The 14,123-nt window shown below is 40.0% G+C and overlaps 1 protein-coding gene across 4 annotated transcripts in view; it reads left to right on the top strand.

Moving 5' to 3' along the window:
• Positions 1-8,715, top strand: part of ints13 (integrator complex subunit 13) — a 49,087-nt gene extending 40,372 nt beyond the window's left edge. For all 4 annotated transcript variants that reach the window (XM_052033678.1, XM_052033679.1, XM_052033677.1 and 1 more), the window contains 5 exons: positions 1,472-1,626; positions 3,390-3,620; positions 6,411-6,550; positions 7,278-7,413; positions 8,408-8,715. In XM_052033678.1, the coding sequence (XP_051889638.1) occupies positions 1,472-1,626; positions 3,390-3,620; positions 6,411-6,550; positions 7,278-7,413; positions 8,408-8,447 (702 nt within the window). In that variant the 3' untranslated portion in view covers positions 8,448-8,715. The remainder of the gene's footprint in view (positions 1-1,471; positions 1,627-3,389; positions 3,621-6,410; positions 6,551-7,277; positions 7,414-8,407) is intronic.
• Positions 8,716-14,123: the final 5,408 nt, after the last annotated feature.

Genomic DNA, 14,123 nt, shown 5'->3' with positions numbered 1-14,123 from the left:
CATGAGTTCATCAGTGATCAGATTAATGTTTGCCTTGTTTACAGTGTTCTAAGCCTGGAAACAGCTCTATCTTTTTATTTTTGGTTGTTGCTAAACATTTTCAGTGTTAATATGAGGCTTTTTTATTGGCACATGGAAAACCCAAACCTACAGAAGAAAAATTATACTTCTATTGGTCTTTCAGTGGTAGTTTTAAGGTGGACTGTAATATTGTTAGAGCATCTTCCTGTTGAAATTAAAGCCATCAGTGTTAACCAGCATTTCCTGTTATATTCTGCATTTTGTTTTCCAGATATTGTTAGATACTGGGTCGATTCTGTTGGGGCTGTGATTATTATTATTCAGTAGAATGCCACAGCAGTTAGCACTGCTGCCTTACAGCTCCAGGGACCCAGGTTCAATCCTGATCTTGGGTGCAGTCTGTGTGGAGTTTGCATGTTCTCCCCTGATCTCCTGGGTTTTCATCAGGTGCTCTGGTTTCCTCCTACATGCCAAAGGGGTACAAGTAAATTAATTGTCTACTCTAAATCACCCCTTGGATGTAGGTAAGTGACCGAACAGTCAAAAGGGAGTTGAGCATACAAAACTGAGTAAGCTGCGGGGAATTAAGGAGATGGGGAACATGAATGAAGGGATTGCTCTGCCTGGAGCATCCAGGGGCCCAATGGGCCAGATGGCCTACTGTAATAAGTAAGAAAGATCTTTTAATCACAATCAAAGTTCTTTTAAAAGGATCCTACCTTTGTGATGTGATGGCTGTACCAATAGAATAACTCCAAACCAAATAACTACAATCCAAAAATGACACAGCTGATATGTGTGAAGTATCCTAAACCGTTGCAATAAAAAAAGTTAAGGTATGAACAGAAATGTTTCAACATTAGAAGAAAGGCATTTGCAAAGATGTCATATACCTGTCTCAAAGGATGTGATGAGTTGAATGAAATGTTTTGAACGAATTGGAAGAATCCCTCTTCATCTTCAAAAAGTGCAATTAAATTTTAACCCTACCAGTTCCTCTGGAAGAAGTGGAACAAACCCCTGATTGACAGTAACAGTACACTGAGTTCTATGGTAGAATGCCTGCTTAAATTTAATGCTCAAATCCTGGAGAAGTGCTTAAACTTAGTGAAATGAACTGTATTAACTGAGCCCAGATAATAGAAGTTCAGGTTGTAAATCCCACGTTATTACATTGCATCTTTGTTGATACCTTAAAGAGAACCACATAGAAATCAGCCATTGAAACTTACTAAAGATGAAATAGAATCATAGTGGATCTCTCTCAGTATGATTCTTGACCTCATTTTGTTAAACAGTCTCTGCTTTGCAAAGTAGCATGATCCTGATCGGCAGTGTGTTCCAGGCTAATATTTCAACAGGAAATGTGACTTCCGTAGTGACCTTTGGAATTTCCACGGCTGCTGTGTGCCTGGTTGTTCAATTTACTCTTTGCTGTTTTCATGTCCAGGTTGTACCTTTAGCTAGTCTAATTGTGAAAGAGAACTTGACAGATGATGATGTCCTCAACTGCCAAAAAACTATCTACAATTTAGTAGATATGGAGAGAAAAAATGATCACTTACCCATTTCCACAGTTGGCACCAGAGGCAAAGGTTCCAAAAGGTAAATGTTTCCATAAAAATTCCTTTCATTTGTTCAAAACAGAAGTACTGCTGTCACACAAAGTAGTGATATGCATGTTTCTATTGTCTCTACGTGGTACCTTCCTAAGGGACTTGACTGGGTGGATATAGAGTTGATATTTTCCTGGCTGTGGTGTCTTGAACTAGGGGCCACAGGCTCACACTAAGGTGTCAGCCATTCAGGACAGATGGGAAGAAATTTCTTTACCCAGAGGTTGTTGAATTCACTACTCAGGAGGACTGTGGAGGCTCAGTAACAGGGTACGTGAAGATGGATCCACAGATTTTCAGATAATTTGTGCAATAATTGGCTGGTGTAGAAAAGTGGTGCCGTGGTAAGAAAGTCAGCCTTGATCATAGTGAATGGTATGTGGTGGTGAAAGACCTACTCCTTTTTCCTATGTTCTCAAGGTCTTGTTTTCTCAGTGGCTGTTATGGTTAAAGCACAGCTCTAACCTCAATAAGCTAACATGTGCAGAAAGTTCTCTAAGAACTGCCATTTCGAGTCACATTTGCCAGGATCCTGTACACTGATGTTAGTCCCATGCCCACTAGATTCTCTTTAGGTCCTGTCATATAGGAGTGTAAGGTTTCTTCAAGTAAGTTGAATAGTTATTATCTTAAGATCCCTATAACTGATCCTCTCTTTCCAGTGATTGAACAGGCCATTTGTTTTAGAATATGTTCTCATGAGCTTGAAGCAGCACTTTTAGACAGTTTAGTTGCTGCCACATGCATTAAATGATTAAAAAAAAGTGTTGGTGGAAGTAAATAGAAACTGGAAATGCTCAGCAGGTTACAAATAATTAAATACCTTGCACATTATCCCTCTTCCCATTTCATCTCTCCTCTCTGATTCTCTTGACCTTTTTCTCCTCTTGTTTTTTCCTTCTCTCGTCTTTTCCATCTTAATTTGATAAATCCAACTTTTTCCAATCGCGTTGTTTTCTGAAACGCTCATTCTGTTTCTTTCACAATGTTTGGAATGGTTACAAGTATTTTCAGATGTTCTGCAGTTGTTGAGGTAGCAGGAGTATGGCAGTTTGTGATGTGTTCCTCTCCTACTCCCTATCCATGGCAACTGATCCCTTTTGTGCTAAGTTATATCATTTTGTTCCACACAGTTGCTAGTTTTTTCTGTGATTGCAGTTCCTTCTTTCTTGTATCTGCTGTCTGTTTGAGAGGTGAGTTGTCTTCATTTTAAATCAGAATTAGTATTTGGGCCAACAATCATTTGGAGCTGATGGCATTAATGGCAGGAAATATGGTAACAGCTTATTTTGAGTCAAACTAAAATTTAGATATATTACACTAGACTCTGCTAATAAAACAGATTTATTTCTCAGACAAATGTCAGTGAGCAGGGATTGCTTTTGTAAGTTGAGTTGATTATTTTTCCAATGTCCCAATCATCTCCAATCTAATCAGGACTTGGAGTGTTAACATAAGTGGCCTTAAAAAAAAGTTTATAAAAGTACGGTGTACCCTAAAGCATCCTTGAGGTAGGTAATGCTATTCGAAATCGTTTTATGTCTCTGACTATTCACCAGTACTTATGGAGAGAACTGGTGCAGGGCAATACATGTGGCCGTAGCCGGGCTATATGTTCAAATATAAGACTAAAAAATATTGATATTAAGTCATACTATCATAACGTATTTGCTAGAATTAAATAGCAGCATTCTGATTGTGGTTTTGTTTTAAGCCAGTAATCAGTCACGTTCTGACCCCTTGCCCTTACAGAGATGAGCAGTACCGGATAATGTGGAACGAGTTAGAAACCCTGGTAAGGGCGCACCTAAATAACTCTGAGAAACACCAGCGCGTACTGGAATGTTTGCTGGCCTGTCGGAGCAAGCCTCCGGAAGAGGAGGAGCGCAAGAAGAGTCGGAGGAAAAGAGAAGATAAAGAAGATAAATCAGAAAAAACAGTGAAGGAATACGAGCCTGACAAATCCTGGCAAGATTCTGAACGGTACGTGCATTATCTGAATGAAAGAGCTGTAGGTGTCAATAGAATGCTTTACTTTGAGGAGAAAAATCTCATTTGGCGATGACTTATTTTAAAGTATTCCTGCTCAATGATGAGAATTTTTTTAATAAAAGGATTAATTTTCATAGTCTCCATTATACTGTAGACAAAAAATCTTTTCAGTAGGTTATCGCACCTTGTTTAACCATTCCAGTGGTGTTGCCTAGAGGGCACGAGTTGGCAATTAAAGCAAAAGTGGAAAATGCTGGAAAAACTCAGCAGGTCAAGCACCACAGGTGAAGAGAAAAGGCGAGTTAATGTTTCAGGCTGATGATTTTTCATCAAAACTGGGAATGGTTAGAAATAAAACAAGCTTTACGTTTATGAGAGGGGGTGGGGGGGGAGGGGCAGAGTAAACAAATAGGAAAGTCTGTGATAGGGTGGAGACCAAGACATTTAAACAGTTGCACCTTGTGATTTCAAAATCAATTGCCGCTTCTAAGTGTCAATACATTCAGTGGAAGTTATTTGTTAGCTAATACAGTAACACTCCAACATGACTCTGCAGAAATCCCAAAGGCTCAACAATTGGCACACCCAGGCCACATTTGCCACATTCCCCTTGAACTCATCATGGCCCTGCATCATTCGCTCCTTTTCCACTCACCTGGTTCACTGGAAAATAGATTATAATTCAGTGTCTTATCTTTAAAAAAATGAATTAAAAGTGTGTTTTGGTATTAATAGAAATAACATCCAATAGTCCAGAAAATCTGCCAGTCCTGTACCACCAAAGTCGAGTGTACGGATCATCAGAATTTTACTCTATATTTCTCTTTAAGTATTTTGGTGTGTTTATTCATTCCAGATAATGCTTTTGGTATTGGTTTATTATTGTCATTTGAACCGAGGTACAGTGAAAAACTTGTCTTGCATACCGATTGTACAGGTCAATTCATTACACAGTGCAGTTACATTGAGTTAGTACAGAGTGCATTGAGGGTAGTACAGGTAAAAACAATAATGGTACAGAGTAAAGTGTCACAGCTACAGAGTGCAGTGCAGTGCAATAAGGTGCAAGGTCACAACAAGGTAGATCGTGAGGTCAGGGTCGATCTCATTGTATAAGGGAACTGTTCAAAGGGTCTTGTCACAGTGGGGTAGAAGCTGCCCTTAAGTTTGTCTTTTTAGAACATTATAGGGTAGATTTATGTTAATTTGGGGTTGTATTCAGTGGAAAGAAAGAGGCCTTTGTGGTATCTGCATTTTTTTTGTTATCTGCAGGGTCCATGCCCCTATTCCTTGCAGGTAACAAGGACTTGGTGTATGCCATGTCCTGTCAGTGTGCCAATCATACAGAGTACACAATACCAGTAACGTGCCTTGCTCCGGCAAAAGTTGACTGGATGAGAACTACAGAATGGCAAGTCCCTGCAATACCTCCCGTGCACCTGATCAATAGAGCTTGTTTAGATATGGTCACTCTAAATGAAGAACATTAAAGTATAAGTAATCCAATATTTAAAGCAGATGAAATTGCATTAATATCAGTGCTTCTGCTGTAAGCCATTTGGTTGCAGTGTTTCTACTCACCTGTTCAACAGAGGACTGCAGCACTTTAAAGTACCTTCAAGCTACAATAGAGTAAATCCCATTGTAGCTGTTGGGAGTTGAACAGAGGCTGTGTGACTACCTCTTTATTAGACACTAACAAAGCATGTTCACCCTCCATTCCTACTTCCCTGAAGACCATTAAGAATTAACCACATTAGTGGGGAGCACGAGGGAAAAATGGTTCTGCTGTGAATTTGAAATGACTAGAAGCAGTTTGTTCACGCTGTATTAATTTACTATCCGCCCACTCGCTCTATATAACTATGCATAATTTTTAAAATATACAGAAGAAGAAACGGTACAAAACTTTTATATTTATGGTCATTACATTCAGCAGTGTTAACTTATTTTTTAAAACCATAGCACCATTGGCACTTTTGCGGCCCCCTGGGGTGATGCATCTTCCATTGTTTGAGTTGCTTCCCCACCCGACTCATCCTCTCCATGTGCAGTAGCAGGAGGAGCCTAGACTGTGGTCCTTCCCCGCAGAGCTTTTGCGTTGGCCGCACTGAACTTCAGTGCATTCCTCAGCATGTACTCCAGTTGGCAGCATTCCCTTACGGACATCTCGCTGTGCTGGGAGACCAACGAGTTTCGGTCCCCACGTGCTTGGGATCAAGACAAGAATATAGCCTCCATTAAAATAACTCCTAGTATTAGGTCAGGTTTGCTGCTTTGAGATGCATTTAGGTCGCCATAACCTAAGTACCAGATTAATAATCCAGAAACCAAGATTAAAATCCTCCCATGGATAGTTTTGAAAATGATCCAAAAAAAGGGTCCAAGAGAGCTGCTATTTTACTGCAAACGCATGACTATTTGTTATGCGTTTACAACATAACTAAAGTACTACTACTACAACTGGTTTGGCTGCACATGTCAGCAGTCTTGCACCATATGGTTTATGCTTAATCGCCTCTTAGGAATGAAGGGCCGGAAATAAATTTTGGCCAAATCCCAAAAATTTAGTGTGATCTAAGAGCATCTCTTCAATTCTTACCAATGTCAACATTAGGATTTGACCTATTTCTACTCCATTGTAACACAGAGATGCTCTGAAACGTTGCACCCAGTTAATGTCCATTTGATTTCATGTTGGCGTGAGTTTTCCTGTGAATGTTAACACAATTTGATCCTATCTGCAAGTAATTAATGGATGTTTGAAATCTATTTGTAAAGACAAAAGGGAGCACTGGAACGAGAAAAAGATGAAGTGGCTGAAGCTGAGGTAATCAAAGACTCTCCCGACTCCCCTGAACCACTGAACAAAAAGCCACGGGTCAGCGTGGGAGAAACACAGCCTCTAGAGAAGGTTAAAGGTGAGTTGTGTTTTTAACATTGCATTCAAAGCGGCAGATAAATTAAAGAGATTTTAACATGTCATTTGAACTTGTGACATGACAGTGACACAAAAATTCCTTTTGAGTTTATTTTTTGCATTATAAGGCTGTTGGAGAGAGAGGAGGGATTTTAATCTACATGAGAAGCACTATAAAGCCACTTTTGGGAAGCGGGTGTTTAAAATGGATCACAAGTGCAAATAGTCAATTTTCTTGACAAATATGTACAGGAATGTGTAATCAGAAAACGTTGAAACTGGTGTTACAGAACTGCAAAATGGGAAGTTGGGTTTTGTAAACAGGAAGTGCACAGATACAGGAGTAATATATTAACTACATAGTTTCTGGTGATTTGTGATGTATTGACCAGAATGAGGGTGATGATGACCAATAGATACAAGTAAACGGGTCACTGGCTCTCATGCCCTTGCTCTCTGTCCCTCACTTCATCGTTGAGGGTGGAACAGTGCTGCAGCTAGTAGAGCTGGGTTCAACCCTGACCACATGGGAATATGCTGAACCTTCGAATTCTGAAGAATAGACACAGATTAAAATTCATTGAATGGATTGCGGAGTGAGAGGGCTCAACTTTTTAGCCAAAGCTTTTAACCGATGGCTATAGATGCAAGCAGAAAACTGTAATGCATTTGTCCTGTTTTAAATAGGTAGTGATCTGTTCCCTTCTTTCTGTCACAACAATCTCCAGGTCCAGTCTCTTTGCTCACTCTGTGGACGAATAGGATCAATACAGCAAATTCAAGAAAGCATCAGGAATTTGCCGGCCGTTTGAGTTCCATTAACAACAAAGCTGAATTGTACCAACACCTCAAGGAGGAAAACGGGTCAGTAGCCTGTTCTGCATAGGGTTAGAAGTTTTGGGTTGCTCCTTGTACTGTAATAGCATGGTAAAAATTAAACTAAGTTTTCAAAGACTTTAAAGCTCATTTTTTTATATATTAGTCTAATAAATAATGTACACCAGCCTCCCCTCCTTGGACTCTGTCTTTACCTCTCGTTGTCTTGGTGAAGCAGCCAGCATAATCAAAGACCCCACCCACCCGGGACATCTTCTCTTCTCTCCTCTTCCATCGGGTAGAAGATACAGGAGCCTGAGGGCACCTACCACCAGACTTAAGGACAGCTTCTATCCCACTGTGATAAGACTATTGAATCGTTCCCTTATACGATGAGATGGACTCTGACCTCACGATCTACCTTGTTGTGACCCTGCACCTTGTTGCACTGCACTTTCTCTGTAGCTGTGACACTTTACTGTTATTGTTTTTACCTGTACTATGTCAATGCACTCTGTACTAATTCAATGTAACTGCACTGTGTAATGAATTGACCTGTACGATCTGTATGCAAGACAAGTTTTTCACTGTACCTCAGTACAAGTGACAATAATAAACCAATACCAATAAAACTCCAGTAATTCATTATTCTATTTTTCAAAAAATGCAGTGGTTTGGCATCTGGCTTATCAGGCTCCCCGCTCTTTAAACTTACTGATGTCCCCATTCCCTCATTCCCTTTAAACTCGCTAGGGTCCTCATTCTCATGTTCCATTTAAACACCTGCTTCATTGAAAAATGTATTATTTAAGTACGTAACACTTAAAAAGTCGATGAATTAGAAGTATGTGGTGTATTAATAGGAATAATATCAATGTGTGGGAATCTGCTGGTCTGGCACCACCAAGGTCCCAAGTGTGCCAGATTATTGGAGTTTACTGTATGCATTTTGACTACATGTGAAATATTGCATGCTGTAATATCAACAGCTCATTGCCTTGTGGCATGGTGTCATTGTATTGTGCCCCTTTGTGTCTTGCAGAATGGATACACATGAAAACGGTAAAGCCAGCAGGCAGTAAAGGGAAGCTTCAACACAAGCTGTTCCAAAAGTGCCAGGTCGGTTGGCATGTTTTTGTGGGAATTCTTTTGAGACATTTAAAGAAAATTGACCTCGACCTCCCAAAATGCTCCTGTTGAAAGACTTACAACAAACTTTACGGAGTTTTTAAGCTGGAGTTGTGATCAAGAAGAATTTTACACTTTGTTGGCATTTTCTACTATGAGATACATTGACATTTTTAGACTTATTACAGTGATTCAAAAATAAAGGTTATGCTTCTATGCAAATTTTATTTCTCTGCTTATTAGAATTGTTCTTCCTGAACATGCTCCACACAACCATACAACGTGTCTCATAACATGGCTTGCTGTTGTACTACATCTAACTTCCCACTTGGTTACATAAAGTAGTTCCCCATTTATCTTTGGTTTTGGGATTAGCTGTTGTATTTATTACCCATTTTGGATGCACTCAGATGACTCGCAGCTTGTAAATAGTTAAGCCACTTTCAAAACCATTAAAAGTCAATCATGTTGATGCAGCACTGGGGTCGTGTGAAGGACTGTTGTACGGCAGTCCTGCTCCTCCTTTGGCAATTCCTCAGGATCAGGAACGACTTCAAGTCTGGTTTTGTGGGTTCTGGGGTGGTCGGTCTGGGAACTGCAGGCTCTTCTACAGTAGAGCAGGAGATGGCTTGTGGAGTGGCCAAGTGGGCGGTTTGCGAGGTGGTGAGCTCCTTCTGCTTATGCAGGACCTCTGTGTGCTCCCGATGTGTGGACTTGAGGTTCTCAATATCATCCTGAATGCTGCTCGTCACTTTGAGTCGTCATGGGCTAGAGGTTCCCAGAAGTCAGTGGGGAACTTCATCAGAGTGTATGTACTGCATTGAGTCTTTCTTGCCATGGTGGAATTTGAACTTGCAACGTCTAGTCTGGTGTTACATTTACACTGCTTCACTACTTTAGGTCTGCTGAATGGTTTTGAGACTTTAATATACTCACTAGTCTAAGAATCCCAGTTTTATTTTTAACTTGCTTGGATTTAAAACAAATGCTCCCACTGCAGGCAAACCGTTATAAAAATGCATAGTTTCTACTCTTATTATTGCGGTAGAGAATGGGAGTGGGGTGGAAGATAGAAAATTATCTGAAGTGGCATACGATAATTTAAAAAAAAATAATTTTTGAAGCTTCTGGCTTTAGCTGACTGCAGGATATTCTTATACTTTAGGTTGATTTAAAAACATGAAAATGGAATAAGTTCCAGTCCAGCATTCTTTGATACAGTTCTCCTTTGTACCCAATACAGAGGAATGGAACAGTTAATCAGCAGTTATTATACATTTTTAATACAGGAGCTTTCACCAGCTTTTGGGTACATTTATGTGAATATTCAAACATTCTGTTTTAGCAATGCAAATTTAAGATTCACAAGCAGTTTCAAAGTAATTTAAAACTATGGCAAAATTAGATTTTTTGCATTTTTGAGTCTTTTTGTGTTGAATAGCACTAGATGGAGGCAGTTGATATTTTGGTGGCTCTTGCTGTAAATTAGATATTTTTGTATGGGATAGGATATTATACTGGAAATCTATGTGCGAAGGGGTACTGTGCTGTTCATTTTTGTGTGTTAAGTGTACTTGGTGCATACGGTAGAGGACATTTCATCCACAGTAGTGATGGGCTTATTATGTTCACATCTAATTGGTGGCAATGTGGAGCTGGTTGGTTTTCTTGAACCCTCGCGTCCTCAGATGGAAGGAGGATCTTTGAGTATCTGCAGAAGCAATAGATTGTAAGTAATAGAGCAATTAGAAGAATCAGAACCAAGACTATAATACATGGATGTGAGCAGCCATCTGGCATTTGGATTAGCTTGAATTGCATTTGAAGGCCATAGAACATGGAACAGTACAGCACAATACGGGCCCTTCGGCCCACGATGTTGTGCCGACCTATATAAACCAATTCCATGATCAATCTATCCCTTCCCTCCTACACAGCCCATAACCCTTCATTTTTCTTGCATCCATGTGCCCATCTAGGAGTCTCTTAAATGCCCCTATTGTATCACCCCCTACCACCACACCTGGCAGTGTGTTCCAGGCACCCACTTACCCTGTGTAGTTTAAAAAAAAACCTACCTCTGACATCTCCCCTAAGCTTTTCTCCACTCATCTTAAACAGATGTCCTCTGCTATTGCCTATTGCCGCCCTGGGAAAAGGGTGCTGGCTGTCCACTCTATCTATGCCTCCCATAATCTTATACATGTCTATCAAGTCGCCTCTCATCCTCCGCTGCTCCAAGGAGAACAGCCCTAGCTCGCTCAGCCTTTCCTCATAACACATGTTCTCTAATCCAGGCAGCATCCTGGTAAATCTCCGCACCCTCTCTAAAGCTTCCACATCCTTCCTATAATGAGGCAACCAGAACTGAACACAATAACTGTCTCTACTGGACACCTTTTTTAAAACTCCTTTGCTGTCTGAACACACACACACTCGTTGTATCACGATATTATGTGGACACTGGCTTTGTGGAGCAGAGGATAATGTCCTCACTACGAGAATTTCTAGTTTTTCTAGGAAGTCAACCACTTTTTCTCTGTCTTGAAGAAAAGTATTGTAATGTTTTTTTAGTTCTAGCTGAACATAAGTTGTGTAATATGATAGCTGGAGCTCAGTCACAAAATCAACATCAAACAAGAAGTCTGCCTGAACTGATAATAGCTGAGGAAAAATTCTTGAGGTAAGTACTGGGAAGCCACTCCAGAGGATAGCCAAACAGCGTTCGGTGACTGAATCTCAGCCGGGGCCCTCCTGTTGAAGGGGATCCATCAACTGAAGCTACTGTCAAAGTTTCTGGCATTTCCATCTTCTTGATCAATGATTATGTCTGCAGCTGCTGAAGAATGAAATCGCTGACCTACAGTTGCCAAGATAAAATCAACTGCGTTGAACATGGTTGAAGATCTGTCAGCCGCACCTAAACAGAGTGCACAAAACCAGTGATTAATATTGTAAATGCTTTACTTCAATAAATGTATTGTTTAAATCTGTTGTACTACAAGTATTATTTCGCTAGTTAGTTGCAAAAATTCAGGGAAGGTCCATTGATTTCACTACAAATGGGAAGGGAAAAAAAGAAATTTGCTGTATAATTCTGCACTAATATCTGTGCCCGTGTCAATTAGCATCAGGTGAAAACTGATGCAAATTCAGAAGTATAACACAAAAGGCAATCGTATTGCTTTATGTTGAAATCAAAAGGTATAGGCTCACTTCCAGCAGATAACATTCCACTGGCTAGATTTTACACTGACTGTAGCATCACACCAACTACACTCAAAACCCAAGTCGAAAGTCCCCTAATGGACCAAATGGGGATTTGTGAATTACCTTTAAGACTGCTGCTCTCATTGACTAATTTTTAAATGCTAGAAGAAAATTAAACAGCAGTAGAGCATGGAGAGTACATGTATGGAAGCTAGAAGCATGCTGCAGTGTAGCTTGGATCGGACTTTTATGTACAACTGTACTATTACTGTTTTTACCTGTACTACATCTGTACTAACTCAATGTAACTGCGCTGTGTAATGAATTGACCTGTACGATCGATATGCAAGACAAGTTTTTCACTGTACCTCGGTACAAGTGACAATAATAAACCAATACCAATAAATCATAACAAGTATATTTGACATATTGCTTAGTAACTTTTGATTATCCTCTTGCAGTTTTTTTTTTGTAAATTTGAAATCAATTCCAGAGCACAATAACGTGGTTAGAATGTAATGGAAAGTGAATGGGAAAATATACTTTAGTTCCAGCCACTAATTTCCTGTCGTCGTGTGAACCATAACTTTAGCCTGGCAACTTTTCTATAGGTTGTAAATTCAGATTATGGAGACAGTTATTTAGATCACGGGAGAAAATGGTAAGACCTGAAGTTAAAGCTACTAGTTTTCCTTTATTAAATAAAAGTATCATTAGGATGCGAGATTCAAAGTGAGGAGTGTGATGGGGGCACTACGGTAGCCATTCTGGTGGTGCATAGTCCTTAGGCTGACACGGTTGGCAACAGCTCTTTGATGTATGTAAGTTATGGTAATACATACATAATTAAATGTACATGTTCTCCCCATCTAGTGATGGTCATGGGGCTTTCACAGTTTGACCTTTAGCAGATGCCATTTTGTTTGATTGTTAGAGGCTGTGTTTGCAGACACGTGAACTCTGGAGAAGAAAATAAGTAAACCTCCTAAAGGATAAATTAGCTTCCACTTTTTTTTATACATAACATGAGCAATGAACAAAAAACTCTTCCTGAAGTTGGGTGGGACTGGAGAGAAATTTTTTTAAAAATGGAGAGGATGATTGTTTAACGACAGCTGTGTTTTCAAAACTGAAAGAAAGGCAGATGCCTTCAGCAGTAGGCTCAGTAACAAGTTTTGACACTCAAATCCAGGCATGAGAGAAATATTGCCAGATTCTGTCGTATTTCTTTGCTGAAAATGATATTGAGAATAAACAGGGGCTTATCCTAATTAATGTGGTGGGAGCCCCTGCTGTTTACCGAGAGACTTGCTGAGCCCAGAAAAATCCAGAAATTAAATCAAAATTGAAGCAATTGTGGATTTGTTGAATAATCACTTTTACCTTGAGTCAAGCTAGTTTGTTTGATGCACAGGTGAGCGAAGCTGATGACTCACAGATGGTCAGGAACTGGTCAGTGTGCGGAATTGACCAAATTCAGAGGTGATTCATATCAGCTGACTGACGTTGAGAACACACTGGAGGTTGCCCAAGCGGTGGAATTGGCAGGAGTTGCAAGTGAGACAGGCTGTTTCTTGTAAAACCATGTACAACGAACAAGTGACAAAATGTCCTGTTCTGAAGCAAACGGATCATTTTAAGAAATCGAGCAAAGACTGTAACCACCCTGGAGAGAAATAGCTGCCATCTGGATGCTGGCTCAGGCAAGAAAAGTGTCACATGGTTTATAAGGCCACATTGCCAGATATTGTTGGAACGTGTAAAAATTGAACAAACAATATCAAAATAAGAAATTTAAGGAAGGTGCCCAAAGTATTCACAATGTTTAATGAAAATGAGACTGACTTAATAAAGTAGAGCTACTGTTGTCATTACAGTGAATGAAGTGTGACACTTGAGTTTGACACTGGATGCAACCAGAGTGAATATGCTGCTGTTTGGTCAGAAGGCACTACACTGAACTTAAAGACCACAGCTAAATCTGGAAACAATTCAGTGAAAGCATTGAAGTAGCCAGAGTTGGTGCCATGACAGTGTATGTCAATGACACACAAGAAGGATAGATTAAAACGTTGCTGTCAGTAGCTGTCGTAGTCTTTGGACCAGACATTGTTGGGAAGAGGGTGATTGTAAGAAATTCCCTTAGACTGGCGGAAAGTCATCGTGTTAAGATGAAGTTGGAACGTTACAGGAGGTGCTAGGGTGATGAGAAGTGGTTTCACTGCTGAGCTGGTCGGGTTAAAGGAAACTCATATCAAAGTTCATGTCGATCCTGATGCTTCACCACAGTCCTTCAAGCCCATTGCCTTTTGCAACGAAACCAAAGTCAGAGACAGGAATTGACAGTCCTCTCAGAGAGAAAATAACTGAACTTGTTACCTACTCTGAACGGCGGCACCTTTTGTTCCAGTGTTAAAACA

Source organism: Pristis pectinata, chromosome 19 (assembly GCF_009764475.1).
Source record: "Pristis pectinata isolate sPriPec2 chromosome 19, sPriPec2.1.pri, whole genome shotgun sequence".
Classification (NCBI taxonomy): Eukaryota; Metazoa; Chordata; class Chondrichthyes; order Rhinopristiformes; family Pristidae; genus Pristis; species Pristis pectinata.
The sequence above is the reverse complement of the archived record's forward strand: the minus strand, read 5'-3'. Positions and strand labels throughout refer to the sequence as shown.